The sequence below is a fragment of the Myotis davidii genome, unplaced genomic scaffold (assembly GCF_000327345.1).
Source record: "Myotis davidii unplaced genomic scaffold, ASM32734v1 scaffold18, whole genome shotgun sequence".
In the NCBI taxonomy this organism is placed as follows: Eukaryota; Metazoa; Chordata; class Mammalia; order Chiroptera; family Vespertilionidae; genus Myotis; species Myotis davidii.
The window spans coordinates 9,311,357-9,325,788 of NW_006292696.1; the positions used below are offsets into that span (position 1 = coordinate 9,311,357).

At 38.7% G+C, this 14,432-nt stretch overlaps 1 protein-coding gene across 3 annotated transcripts in view; it reads right to left on the reverse strand.

Annotated features, from left to right (window-relative positions):
* Nucleotides 1-8,131: 8,131 nt before the first annotated feature.
* GABRB2 (gamma-aminobutyric acid type A receptor beta2 subunit) overlaps nucleotides 8,132-14,432 on the reverse strand; it is a 202,536-nt gene continuing 196,235 nt past the window's right edge. For all 3 annotated transcript variants that reach the window (XM_015565654.1, XM_015565655.1, XM_006766319.2), the window contains one exon: nucleotides 8,132-14,170. In XM_015565654.1, coding sequence (XP_015421140.1) covers nucleotides 13,823-14,170 — 348 coding nt within the window. In that variant the 3' untranslated portion in view covers nucleotides 8,132-13,822. The remainder of the gene's footprint in view (nucleotides 14,171-14,432) is intronic.

The window sequence follows — 14,432 nt, forward strand, 5'->3', positions numbered from 1 at the left end:
TTTCACTATTTCTTCTGACACTTGTAGAGAAATCACTGCCCTGACTTTGATTTAATCAGGCAAGAGCATGAAACCCCTTACATTTAAAATAGATAGGTGAATAATTCTTTAAGGATCGTAAAATTCCTCTGTCTCCGTTGACAGATCCATTATTTAAAATAGGACAAACACTACAGTGTTTAAAAGTTGAATTTTGCTCCAGGATGTGGGCTTCTTGCCAGGACTGAGCAAAGTGCAATAACTTAGAAAAGGCTAATAACTGTGAAATGTTATTAAATTATTTGGACATTGCTCTGAGACAGACAAAGAGCAGTGACTTTAATGTGTGAACGTCCAGACTACAGAAGTAAATGAACTGGATTTCTGTCCATCAGGGACTCTATGGGATACAGACCTCATTCATTTGCTTTGCATCTGAGCTTCATCACAATTGGACAATACAGCAGTACTATCTGTAAAATATTGAGTTTCTCTCAAGAAATGTAGTGTGCCCAACTAGAGACAACAGCTCTTCCTCACTATCTTATAAGACACGTCTCATCAGAGCCTAGAAAAGCTACCCTTTCACATTACAGGCCCTGTGGTTGCCTCTCCCGATCTCCCCCCCCGCCTTCCACCCTCCAAATGCTACAGACTCTTTCTCATCTCTTGGCAGAAGCCCTCTTTTTGTACTTGAAAGGGTTGAGACTGACAGAATTGATTCTTTTAAATGCTTAGAGAGAAAAAAAACAGATTGGGCTACTATTCGGAAGAAGAAAGGTAAGAATGAGAAACCATTATGAGGTGTGATAATAGAAAATTTTGGGGTCAACAACTCAACCCCATTCTCTCTGACAATTGTCAGAAGGGGTCCCCTGATCAAATCCATTTGGGCCAGGGAAAAAAAACAGGCTTGTCTGATTTCAAAAGTTATTCTCTCCGTTGTCATCCTGTCTTGCAATCTAAATACCTCTGAGGACTATTGGCTAGGCTTAGCTGACCTCTTCTGATTGGAAGAGGTTCAAGGCTGGGAGGGCTGGAGGCAGGAGAAAAAAGCAACCTGGAAGCCCTCCACTTGGCCTGGCAGCCACGGAGGTGGCACAGCCTATTCCATGGAGGAGATGCAACCACTGAGTAAATGATCATTGGAGTTTGGAATAAGATATATCTCATCAAAACTGTAGATGGGCTTTACAGCAAACCCCTAACTCCATTCCAGCAGATGGATGGGCTGAGGCATCTCTCTTCAGGAAACTTCCCAGAGGCAGTAGGGATACAAGGAAAGGCCATGCCTTCTGGACCCCCTTGATCCCAAACTGTTGCTTGCAAATTTATTTCTCTACCTTCTTTTTTGGTAGATTCTCAGTGCTGCTGAGGCCAGCTGCTCACACAATATGCTTGTAGCAGCATCCCTGGCAGGCTCTTTCTCAGAAAGCCAGTCTTGTTTACGGCCCTCTCAGCTGACTGCATGCTCTGAAGCTCACCCAGGCTTCAGAATCAGGAGAATACATATGCCTGCAGGTATGCATCTTCCAGGGTCAGGTCAAAATTAATGGGATAAAATGCAGAGTTATGACATTCATAGTTTCATACCAACACAAGAACAGCAACAATCATGGCAACAATTACAATATCTTGGAGCATTTACTTAAAATCCTGAAGACAGAAAACCATTGCTGAAGACCACTGAGTTAGCTATCAGAATTAGAGGTTGGGAGGGCATAGTCAGCTGGTTACAGTTTTTCTTGCTCAACTCCTCAGATCAATGAAATTAGACTCCTATCAGTGTCACTAAAAGGACTCCACATGGCCTGGGGGGTGACATGCCTATCCCAGTACTGAGTTTAGGAGGACTGGCTGATTAAATCACAAAGTCCACTCTGGAGGTTGGGAATGTGAGGTACCTTGATTGGTAGTGCCACCCGAACACAAAAAATAGGGCCCATTTCATTTGTTTATTCAAAGGCAGCAAGTGAAGTTGAGTTGGGTCTGATAGCTTCATGTGACTTCCTTTTCATTGGAGCAATAGACTTATCTTTCCCAGTGAAAAGATGTGTTAGCAATACAAAAGATTAAAACAATCTGCAGCTAAGTGCTTGTTTCTTTGTTTCTTACATTTTATCTGAGATGAGGAAAAAGAATTGAGGTATGTTCTTGTTTGTTTGTTTTTATCTCTCAAGTCAATAAAACCATAAACAGTACATTTGGATGGTCCTAAACCAGAAAAAGCTACCAGTTACAAGACCCAGTAAATCTGTGTTATACCACATTCTTTGGCATTGGTCAGAGTCTACATTTTTGATTACTTACTCATTTTTATCTTGAGCTTAACTGAGAGTCAACTGAATGTGAGCGACTTTAAAAATATTTACAAATTTATAAGGAAGAATAAGTATGAGCCTCATTTGACAGATAATGAAACTGAGGATTAGAGTGTTTAAACTGTTCAAGCAAGGCTGCATAGCTAATAGGAGAGGAGTTGGGATTCATACCCAGACCTGTCTGGCTGCAAGCCCATCCATCCGCCTCTTAGGACAGCGCATTGTTTATGCATGAGACACTGTGTTCTTTATCATTTGTTCCAAGGTGTTTTTCAGTTGACTGGCTCTTATTAAAAGAGTTAAGTGAAGGCCCTCTTAAATGAGGAATGCTCTGGTGGTTTTTTTTTTTTTTTTTTTTGGTGTGAGTGTGGAATACTGTTCACTCACTCCTGGATCATTAATAGTTCATTTGTTCCTGCATCCTGAGTCTCTCACATCATTTTTTCCTTTCTCTCACTCTCCTCAGATTAATAACTGAATTAAAATAATTAGACATAGGTACCACAACAATATCCGTGAGAAGCTGAAATCAAATTCAAATCCATCCTAATGCCTTCCCCAAAAAGAAAGAGAGGCAATGATTATCTTAGAAAATGCTGTGCAACAGAATAACCTCTGTGTTCTTGTTAAAAAAAAAATGGAGCTTCTTCAGGTTCCAATCCCAGAGACCATGTTTTGGTAGCACTGGAATGGGACCAGTCTCTGTGATTTAGATACAAGTGATCCACCAGCAGGCAACATTTTGGAAAACCTTGGTCTAGCCACTCAAGAATTAACTTGATTCTTGTTAGATGTGGTCCCACTCCCTATCCCCCATTGCTTAGATTGAAATTTGGTCATTATCATCTGTAATTGCTGGGTTATATTGGAAAGGACACACTGTAATGATAGCATGTTGGATTAAGTACCAGGGGACCTAGCTTTTAATCCTCTCTTGGTCTTAGTCTTCTACATCTCTAAAAATTCTGTGGGAGCATTTAGAAAAGTTAAAACTGATACTATACCAATTCAGACATATTCTTGAGGGATATCAGAGATGGCTGCCTTCTAGAACTGCAGAACTTACAAAGGGTCCCTGAACCTAACTTTTATTCTATGTTAACACAACACTTGTGAATCTTGCAACTTATTTCCCTTAAGGAATGATGGAATCCTCAGGCTTATATGAATTCTTCTGGAATAATTTTGACAATAATGTGTCTATTTACCCAGCTTCTTCCATTATTTAGAAACCCTAGATGGACATTTCAGTGTCCTCAAATATATACCTATAATATATGCATAATAAATAATCATTGGCAAAAGAACAATGAAGGACACTCATTGACAAAGATATGCATCTGGGTTCTTGGTCATTCATTAGTAGGAGAAGAAAAGCAAAGGACTAAACCAAAGGGAATTGGAAATAATAAACATTTTCTTACATCCTTCAGGAAAAATTATTTGGGAGTACTGGTTCCATTGTAAGCTGCCTGTCATTTCATTGAGTTCAACTTTGTTAGCCTAGAACTGCGCCTATTTTCAAACTTGCCATTTCTAGGCAGTGCATGAAAGAAAAGTGACTGATAAGCATAGATCTCACTAACCACCAAATACATACAAAATGAAATGGCTATATTTCCTGGCTAATAAATTGGAAAAATTTTTTAACATGAGACAAAATTATAACAACATTGGAGAGAATTGGGAAACCAGATACTCTCATTTACGGAAGATGAGCACAAAGTGATGGTGTGCATTCAAGCCTCAAAAAGGTCCATATAATTTGACTTAGCAATTCTCTTAATAGTAAAGTATTAAAAATGAAAGCAAGCATTCACTTGTCCAACCTCCCAAAGGCTAAGGTGCCACCAGTTAGGGAGTTGGTCAAAGCAATTCTACGATCTGACTTACCTTTTAAACTGATCAGTGTGGCTGCTGTGTTGACAACAGTCTGTAGGGCAGCATCAAGAAGACCAGGTTCTCAGAATAGTCTAGGTAAAGCCTGTGGTGGCTCAGACAAGGATGGTGCAGGGAAGAGGGTGAGGAGTCAAGATACATTTTGAAGTTATAGCCACCATGCTTTTCTGCTGAATTAGATGCAAGGTCAGAGGAAAAGAAGAATAAAAAATAACTACAGGGTTTTTCTTGTCAGAGTAACTGAAGTTGCCACCCATTTGGGGGGAAAGACATTTTGAGTTTGGGATGTCCATTTGCTATCCAAAATATAATGTCAAGAAAATGACTGGAGTTTAGGAAAGGAGAGTGGAATGAAGATATAAATTAGAGGCACTCCAGTGTGAAGAGGTTGTCAAGCAGATGAGAAATCAGCAAAGGACCCTGAGAAGTGGGAGCAAAATCCAGAGAGTGCTAAGAACGTTGGTTCCATGAGCAAAAGTACCCATTGTTAAATAGCTTAGGCTGTCACCTGACACTACACTTACTCATACTCAGGATTATTCTTGGTTCTGCAGAACACGTAGACTTTATTCAGTTATGTAACAAACAGTTACTAAGCAGATGCTGTGCTAAGCAGGGTGCCGACTGCTGGGATTAATCATCAGTTTTTGGAGTCAGGAGAACTCTCCCAAATGAAGTGATGTCTAAGTTTTTACCTGGAAAATATGAATAGGAATTAATAAGGGAGTGAGTTTCGGGGATGAAGAAAAGTACCTTAGGAAGAAACAGTAAGAGCAAACGCTAGAGGCAAGGGAGCGAACAGTGTCCCCATGGAATTGAAAGTAATTCAACCTAGTGGGAGCCTGGGATTCAAGGGCAGGATGAAGAATACAAGGTCTAGAAATTAAAAATGAAGAACAAACAGATCACAAAGGACCTTGAGTATCATGATCAACTTAGGCTTTCCTTAGGCTAAGGTAGGAACTTCGAAGGTTTCATAAAGGGACATGACATGATTAGATATCTGGGCATGGGCTTGTGGTGCTGGTTAGTTTTATATGTCAAGTTGTTTGGACTATGATACCCAGATATGTAATCAAATGTTATTCTAGGTATTTCCATAAGGCTGTTTCTGGATGAGATTAACGTTTAAATCAATGGACTTTGAGTAAGGCAGATTGCCCTCCATAATATGGATGGGCGTCATCCAATCAGGTGAAGGCCCTTTGAGCAAGAAGAAATTTGGCCAACAGATAACCTTTGGACTTGAACCACAATATGAGATCTTTTCTGGTCTCCAGCCTGCTGGTCAACCCAGAAGATTTTGGCCATGCTAGCCTCCAAAATTGCATGAACAAAATCCTTAAATTCTCTCTATACTTACCCACACTTCCTATTGGCTCTGTTTTTCTGGAGAATGCAGACTAATACAGCTGGGAAGAGGATACTGGAAGCAGGAGGCCTCACCAGGTCTGCATATGCTGTGTGGGCTTGGGGAGCTTTCTGAGCATTTGTTTTTTCCTGTCCCCTCCAAACCAGGGCTCCCAAAGGGGCCATCCCAAGTGCTCTGAGACTTCTCCTGGAACAAGAACCAGAGCCAGGAGCCAGCACCCTTAATATCTGCCAACGGTGAAATGGGAAAAGCTTACTTCAAACTGGCAAGATCCCTGTAATTTAATTTTAGATGAAGGCTTTTAAAACAGGTAAAACAGTTTTTATTTATTAATCATGTTGTACTTCGCATGCATCAAGAGTTAGATGGAGAGAGAGAGAAGGAAAGAGAAAGAGAGAGAGAGAGAGAGAGAGAGAGAGAGAGAGAGAGAGAGAGAGAGAGATCTTCTAAAAGAATTTCTGGCAAGTGGAATAGAAAATAGAATGCATAAATAAAGATTTGGAAAGCCACTTCTGAAAGGTTGCCAACCTCAAGTGAGTCTTCAATCCCTCCAATTGTGTTTTTAAGCATGTAAAGAACACTAGGTGAAGAAAATCCTTCCATTTTTTTCAATCAGGCTTGGTTCAAAGAAGCCTAATCATTCTGGGGCTTGTCTGAAACTTGTCACCCCAGATTATTCTCTGATTCAAGCTACCATGAGGAGTGATGCCATGGTGGGTAGGGTGGCAGAGGGCTTGCATATTGGCTAGTGCTCTGACACCGCAATTTTAGGGACAAAAATGGGTTTACATTATTTTGCTACTGCCTGCTTTAAAAACTCAAGGATTACAGACTGATTGGGCCTACTATCATCCCTGAGTACTTTCCCCACTAAACTGGTATTATCCTGGGAGGTGGGTTTTGTGGCTTAGAGAAATATTCAGCATGAAAAATGTCACATGTATTTCAGAATTCGAACAAATTTCAGAGGAGAGCAAGATATTGAAAGCTCCACTTTAGGAAATTGTAGTAGTTAGAATGTGAGTGGGGGAATTTTCTAATTACCAATCAATCTCTTCTTGTGCTGGGGGAAATATCAAGGAATATTCTCTTCCCAAGGTAAGCAACAGACCTCTCACCATACCCCACTCACATAGGCTCATACTCACATGCTCAGGGGTTTGAGCATATTCTGTTGGATAGATAGGCTGACAACGTAGCAGGAGGATGTCAAATGTCCATGTACTTTACACTTCTAGATTATACAATTTGCAATTTACATCATAAGATTGAGAAGAACCGGGTTGGCACTCTTCCTACAGGTGAGTCTTATCAGTGGTCAGCCCTTAGTAGCTATATCTCCTGTAAATCCTGACTTTAATGGGCAATTTTATCCTGACAGGTCACCTCGCTCAAGCTGACAGAGTCAAATGGGGCAACTACTTGGACATTCTGAAATCTCTCAGAGTGAAAGACACCAGGCTTGTCACCAGTGGACTCACCAGTCTCGGGAGAGTTCCCATGTGTTAGAGAGCTGCCCTGTAATCCAGGTCAGGCCTCTATCTTTCCAAACCCAGCATGAGATCTGGCAGATGGTGGGCTCTCAGCACACGTTTCTTGAGAAACGACCAAAATCATGAGAATTAAATGAGCCCGGTCACTTACTTTTAATGATGAGATGGGAAGAAATTGCAAGGATTTGAGGTTTCACTCCAGGCTGGGTAGAAATCCAGTTCTTTCATGCTCATGGGCAAGATTCTTATTCTTTCTGATCTTGAGTGTCTTCAAGTTTTAGGAAGATGGTAAGGATTAGATGAATATTAAATTTGCAAGGTACTTAGCATAATGTCTTCAGCAGATATCTGTTGAATGTTAAATGAATGAGCACCTTATATTTACCATGTTTTCATAATTGAAGCCAAGTTCTTGATTATCCTCAATATAAAATATCTAATCTACCAGAACATTTAATAATCATGAGCATAATAAGATTGTGTGATATATGTACTGAATATTCTAGTAATGACGATACTTAAGAGGAACAACAATACTACTTACTGTTTACACACCACTTATCACGTGTCTCGTATTGTGCTAAGAACTTCTTACGGGTTATTTCATTTCATCTTCACAATAGCCCTTTGAAGGATGTACAATTACAATGATATCTTTGCTTTACAGATAAGAAAACTGAGATTAAGTAGCTGCATAATCATCTATATAATAATAAAAGCATAATATGCTAATTAGACTGGATGACCTTCTGGACAAAGCCAGGGCTGTGATGGAAGCCCAGGTCCCAGGTGCCTGTCAGTGGCAGGAGGGAAGCCCGGGTCCTGGGTGCCAGAGGGAAGCTGGTGCCCGCAGCCAGGGGAAGGAAGGCCTACTCTTGCACAAATTTCATGCATCGGGCCTCTAGGATACCTAATATATTATAATTCAGAGCTCAAATTCAAGTCTGCCCAACAGCTGGTCCCAAGTTCCGAAGCTCCTCCTTGCTCTTCATAAAAGCCTTCCTTCCTTAACCTAACCCATACTAATAGAGAAAAAAATTTCTGAGCCCAATGAAACGACACACACACATCCTTTCAAGTTTTATTTATATTTTTTAGTTCAAGAATTACACACTAGCCAACATTATTATATATTTACATGCTGAAACTGACTGCAATAAGTTTAAATTCAAGAAAATAATTCTTATGTGCTACTCATTTGTAATCCTCATGTGTTACTATCTCATGTATCCCAGAGATGTTAGTAGTCCTGTTTTTAGAAAGACATGAAAAATAGATGTGATGATATCCACTTGTGGTTTGCATTTCCTAGCCATTGGAAAATCTGCATTATGTGCATATTAAGAAAGGCTACAAGGTAAATAGTAAGGCGGATAGATACTACATTGTGAAGGAACTAGAATATCACTTTTTATAAAAGGACAATTCAGAACTGCGCAGGGACAATATTCATAACAAAACTATTTAAACACCCATGCAAATAAAAATTTAAAAAATGTTATGGAACTTAAATTATTTGCAACTTTGAATTATGTTAAAAAGGAGTGTGGGTGAACACAAATTACTGAACCTCAAAGGGAAAAACAGTGCAAGGACACACACACGGGCATCAGCTTAGTGGACATGAGACAGGAGAGAGACATTTGCTTTTGAAAGTTAAAAAACACAAAGTTTTGTTTTTCATCATTTTGGATCATAGTTGTCACAAAAGAACTTCTCAAAGCAAATTAATATCTGATGTCACAATTTTGCACAAATTAATATCTGATGTTACAATTTTCCAAACATCTATAGAAATGTTTTACTTCCCTATCCAAATAACAACAGATATTTAAGAGTACTGCTGCTTTTATGTATTTTTTTCTTAAATGATTTCTTTAGGGTAGTATCTTAATTAGCATTATGTTGGCTCTTTACTATTTTTGACAATGTTCCTAGTCTACTTGGAAAATTGTGTTCATACCTTTGGTGTAAAGCAGTGTCTTTTTTTTATTTTCCCTCATTTTTCATTTTTTCTTTCCTTTTTTGTTTTTTAATAACTGGAATCTTTGGTTGAAAGAAAGAATGCTATCTAAGGACAAAATGCTATTATTTAAAAAAAAGGACTTCTAGGATGTATTGTGTGTAACAAATTTCTGAAGCAGGTATGCATCATAAGCAATTTTATTTCCCGTAGTGCTGTCAATAGAAACTTTTACTCTTTGAAAATTGACATGTAAGTTACACCTTTGGTTTCTTGAATTCTGACACATAAAAACCCTTTCAAGTAAATGATGATGATTTCTGCTTTCCCAATTGCCATTTCTAAGGCTCTCTCTTGGTTTGTTACATTCACTACATGAATACTGTGTGTTTCCCATAGAGGGAGTAAGAGTGGGAGTGAGTGGGCAAGGGAAAGAATATTGTGTTTGAATGTGTGTGTAGATGCATGTGTGTGTGTGAGCAAGTGCGTGTGCGTAGATGTGTGTGACTGAGAGTGTGTATGTGTAGATATGTATGAGTCTATGAGTGAGTGTGTGCAGGTGTGTGTGAGTGAGCACGTGTGTGTAGATGTGTGTGTGTTATCAAACTGAAATCCTTCTATCTGGGATCCCAAACCATTTATGCAAAATGGATGTTTCAATTACTCTGTTGGGGCACTGCAGTAACTGTACTTAGTAAAAAAGAAATAAAAATTGAGAAAAAATGAAATAATTATTTGTATCTATTGACTTTGATTTACAGCATATTTAATTATTTACAGTCTATTATAACACATCAACATAAGCCATACACAGAATTCTCACACTGCCTTACCATAAAATACAAATTAGAAGTTAAAAATATTTAAGAAATCCGTTTTAATATTTACACACACTCAGTGAAAGTTATGGTTGCTCACATTACGTAGACTCTGTACACTTAGCAAAATGGCATGATTGCTACAGTTGAGATATTTTCCCTAACCAACATGGTGAGGTTTAGTTATTTTTTTTCCTCCTCCTGGAAGGATTTTTAAAAATCATTTTCTGTTTTCTTAAGACATTTTTGTTTTTAAATGACCAATGGATAATGTTATTTGTTTCCTTGAAAAAGAGCAAGTAGACAAGCAATGCGAGAGCTAGTGGTTTCCAATGTTCTGAGGTACAGCACTATTGTAGTGTCGGATTGTGCAATGGTTCCTAAGAACAGTAGGCATTATTTGCTGATAGAGAAATGCTCAGTACCCTGTATCACTTGTTTCAATATGTGGATTTGTGTTGCCAAGTTAAAAGCACTCATACACTGGTTGAATGAAGGAAATAGAAGATATTAGCTTATTCCTTTTGTTTTCCAATGTATGAATGCATATATATGCATGTGTGTTTATATGGATCTCTCTATATACATATATACATGTACACTGTTGTATGACCTGTTGTTTGTTGATTGCTTGGTTGTTTTTGTTGTTGAGTATGAAGTTAATCATAAGACTGGAATACTGTTATCTATAGAAAATGAAAATTGGGTGAGTTGCCAATTTAATGCAGGTCTGGCTTAAAATAAGCATGATTCATTTCTCCTTTATGCTTTCTACTGAACTTTCTCTATGTGTTGTGCTTTTTAAAGCTGACAGATATCTTATCTTTGTTGTTACTAAAGCTACAATGTAAAGTCTTTTGGTTCATAAACTATTATTATTATTATTATTATTTTATTATTTTTTTTTTTAACCGAGCACTGCTTTTGAAGAAATGAGAAGAGGAAATGTCTAGACGGCACTGCTTATCTTATGTCTTTCCCGTTAGTAAAACTGTAGTGGAAAGAACTGTAACATTCCCTATGCAAACACATGATGTTGTTGCATGAGTTTTCAGTTCTGAAAATGCATTTCATACCTACTAGCAGTCATGTACAATATGTATATATATACAGATTGAGATCAAAGATTTCATTTCGACTGTGAATTTTAGAGTCAGAATTCGCCTATGAATATCACAAAGATGAAAAAACACCTTAATCGCTGGCTATCTGGCTGTTTTATAATTTAAAAAAACCTGTACATAAATGTATAAGCTGATGGCAATAGAATATCAGAATTGCCAAAACACACTTTTGTGGTCCCTAATTTTAACCAAACACCCTTCCCCGACCCCGTCCTCGCAAACCAATTCAACCACAGTAAACATATAGTTAAAGAATAAATTCTATATCTACCATTTGTTACCTCTGGGCAAGATGAGTCAGTTGTTTCTAACTACGTGGTTATTGAATGCCAACATATGGATTCTGCTCTAGGGCATCTGTTCCAGTTTCCATCTTTTCTCCTTTTCCAGATTCTGCTTATCACTGGGGGTAGAAATGAATCCCCGGTTATATGCTTTTGACGCTCATGCTCAGAGGTTGCTTCTCTCCACTCTGATTTAGATTACTCTGTTGACTTCTTCAGATATCAAATATTTGTTACGTGACAATACCAAGGATTTTTATGGCTTTTACAATAATTACAAATAAGAGCCCACTTCTTGACTTGGGCTCAGGGTTGTCTCTAGAAAAACCATTCCAGAATGGCATTTTGGAGTTGTGCACCTGAGTTATTAATATGCTCCTTCCTGGTATATGCTATTCAGACTAACCCCTGGTGACAAGGGGCAGGCACTTTTATTAGCGTGGTGCCCCCAGATTGCTGCCTACGTGGAAGTGTGTCCCTGGAGAAGCTTAAAGAATCTCTACTCTGAGCCCATGGGCGGAAGCTTGGATGGATTCTGCCCACAGATCATACTCAGAGGTGTTCAAGTGTATAATCAAGAAATAAGGGCCACAGTCCCTGATACAGGTGGGGAGAAAAATATCATCTAATTCAGAAGGCTAAGTACTAAACTTTTTTTCCTTCTTCTTGTCAGATACTTGAAATAGAAGGACAATAGGACCTACCTTATTCCAAGCAGCTAAATCATCAGGGGGGAAAAGCATAACATTTATCCACAGTCAGATAATGATCTTGGCTATTATGCAAAATTAGGAAATGTTACTCTGAAAAGAAGTGGTTTTTGTTTTTTAAATAGACATAGCAAAGTCATGCTCCAAAGGGAAGTTCAATCAAATCAAACTTTATGGGAAATTAAGCAGTTTACTATTTTCTCAATGAAAAAAGCAAAATGTAAACCTCACATGAATAGAAATAAAAATATATTAGCTTACTCTTCTTACTGTCCAACATATGAATGCATTTGTCTAATTGGTATAGAACAAAGTACAATGACAATTTGAAAATGGAATAAAACAATACATCGTGCCTACCTGATTATCAGTTAGACATTTTTCTGCAGTATCAACTGAGGTCCATATCCTTCATCAGTTAATGTGGCTTTGTTATCCTATTTTCCACTCTTATCATATTTTCCTTGACTGGAGAGATTGTAATATACACAACAAAAGCAACCTTAAAAGAATAAAACCTAATAAACTCACAAACTAGCTCTACTTGTGCACATAATCTTCGAAGTACTGTTTGCTATGAAAAATAGCAAGGTGAATTTCATTGCACATTTGGAAATAGAGTTCACTCAATCTCTCCAAAGCCTTACTTCTTCTGTCTCCTAAGAATATAATCAGAATTTCAGAAGCAAGAAAGCTGGAAAGGAACATTAATTCTTTAAAGAAGCGAACAAATCCCTCTTTGGAAATACCCTATTTAAGTCAAAAATGAACTTATAGGGAAAAATGTTGCAGAGACAGCTGATGTAGTGTGAGAATAGCAACCTGTTTGCGCTTTATATTCACATATTGGATAACTCTCAATCTAACCTGCATCTAAGATGATGCTAATTTGGCTAACTTTTCTCTTTTGTGGGTGTCTTTTAATTAAATAAATTATATAAGCCTCTATAGGCATGCTTTCAAAAGCTTGTGAAGTTGGAACAAAAATATCTCTCATTCTACCTTTGCCACTGACCATAATATGTATAAACCAGAAGCTGAGTGGATTGATAAGGGTCATGATACTTGCTTGCTTCAATTTTGTTCCAACAGTCATTTCTGGATTTCCCACTCTGCTCTGGGTTTTTAACTCTTCTTTTAACCACCTAGGGAATAGAGTTTTAGAAAAGTTTCTTTGGTCATCATGCATCATAACGTTTAGAATTCTCCTGGGCTCCATATGCCAAAATGGAAGACGTCATAGTTGATTCCCAGTGCTCAAGCAATCTGAAACTGGCCTTCCTGAATCTCTGTCTTGACTCCCCACATCTTGTTTGAACTACATGAGAACCTTCTAGTATCCAGTGGGAATTTTCATCCCAGGGCACCATTATCACCTTAATAAGATGGGCAGAGACCATCTTCTGTAAGCATGTTCGCATGGCATTGAGGATAATGTTTCCTAAGCATGGTGTCCTCTCAGCAGCATGCCACCCTTGGGAAGGAAGATGGAATATCTGGCTATGACTTCTCAGAGAAATGACTGATAGTGCTATCGAGCCTTCTAAGAACACCTTCTAAATAATTCCCCTCCATGTCGGTTGCACACTAAGCAGATGAAGTGGAACACTCAGACTCAGTCTTGCCAGCATGTGTACAAATCACTTGCATTTTAACTGCAAAATCACAAGGCCCTTAGTGTACTCATTACTTAGCAGAAGCAACCCAAATGGTATGAAATGGACCACAGGCTAGGCCAGCAACTAAGGTATTTTAGCATCACTTTTGTCCTGGATTGATGTGTTTTCCAAGTCCTACGTCAGGCTGTACAACTGGTTTGAGGAGGCATCTAGTCCTTGCTTCCCGAGGGAGGCTATGTTTTAGTTCACATAGTAAAGCCAATAGACGATGTTGAAGAAGGAAAAAACCACTGGGAAGAATATGCGGGACCACCGGTCTATGGCATTCACATCAGTCAAGTCGGGGATGGTGATTTTCAGTTGGGAGGCGCGTCTCCGCAGGCGGCTTTTCTTCTGTGCCACGTGTCGTTCCAGGGCATTTCGGCCAAAAGTATGCCTGGGCAGCCCGGCTTTCCGATACTGGATGTTGGCCGCATCGTAAGCCAGCATTGTGCTCCTGGGGTCTCCAAGTCCCATCACAGCCTCAGATGTGGCCATTTCATTTTTTATCTCTAGAGTGCTCAGTAAGATGTTCTCGTGGGGGTCCATCTGCAAGAGAGAAGAATCAAATGAGACAATCAAGACAATAAGCCTTTTAGATGCTTATTATAGAAGGGCATTATGATATATAGTTTAGGTAGTACAGTTGGCCCTTGAACAACATGGGTTCTAAATGTATGGGCCCTCTTATATATGGATTTTTTTTTCAATCAATACCAATATTGTTTTCAATCTGAGGTTGAGAGTCTGTAGATGTAGAGGTTCAACTGCAGCATTGATGTATATGTCACTTTATAGGGAACTTGAGCAT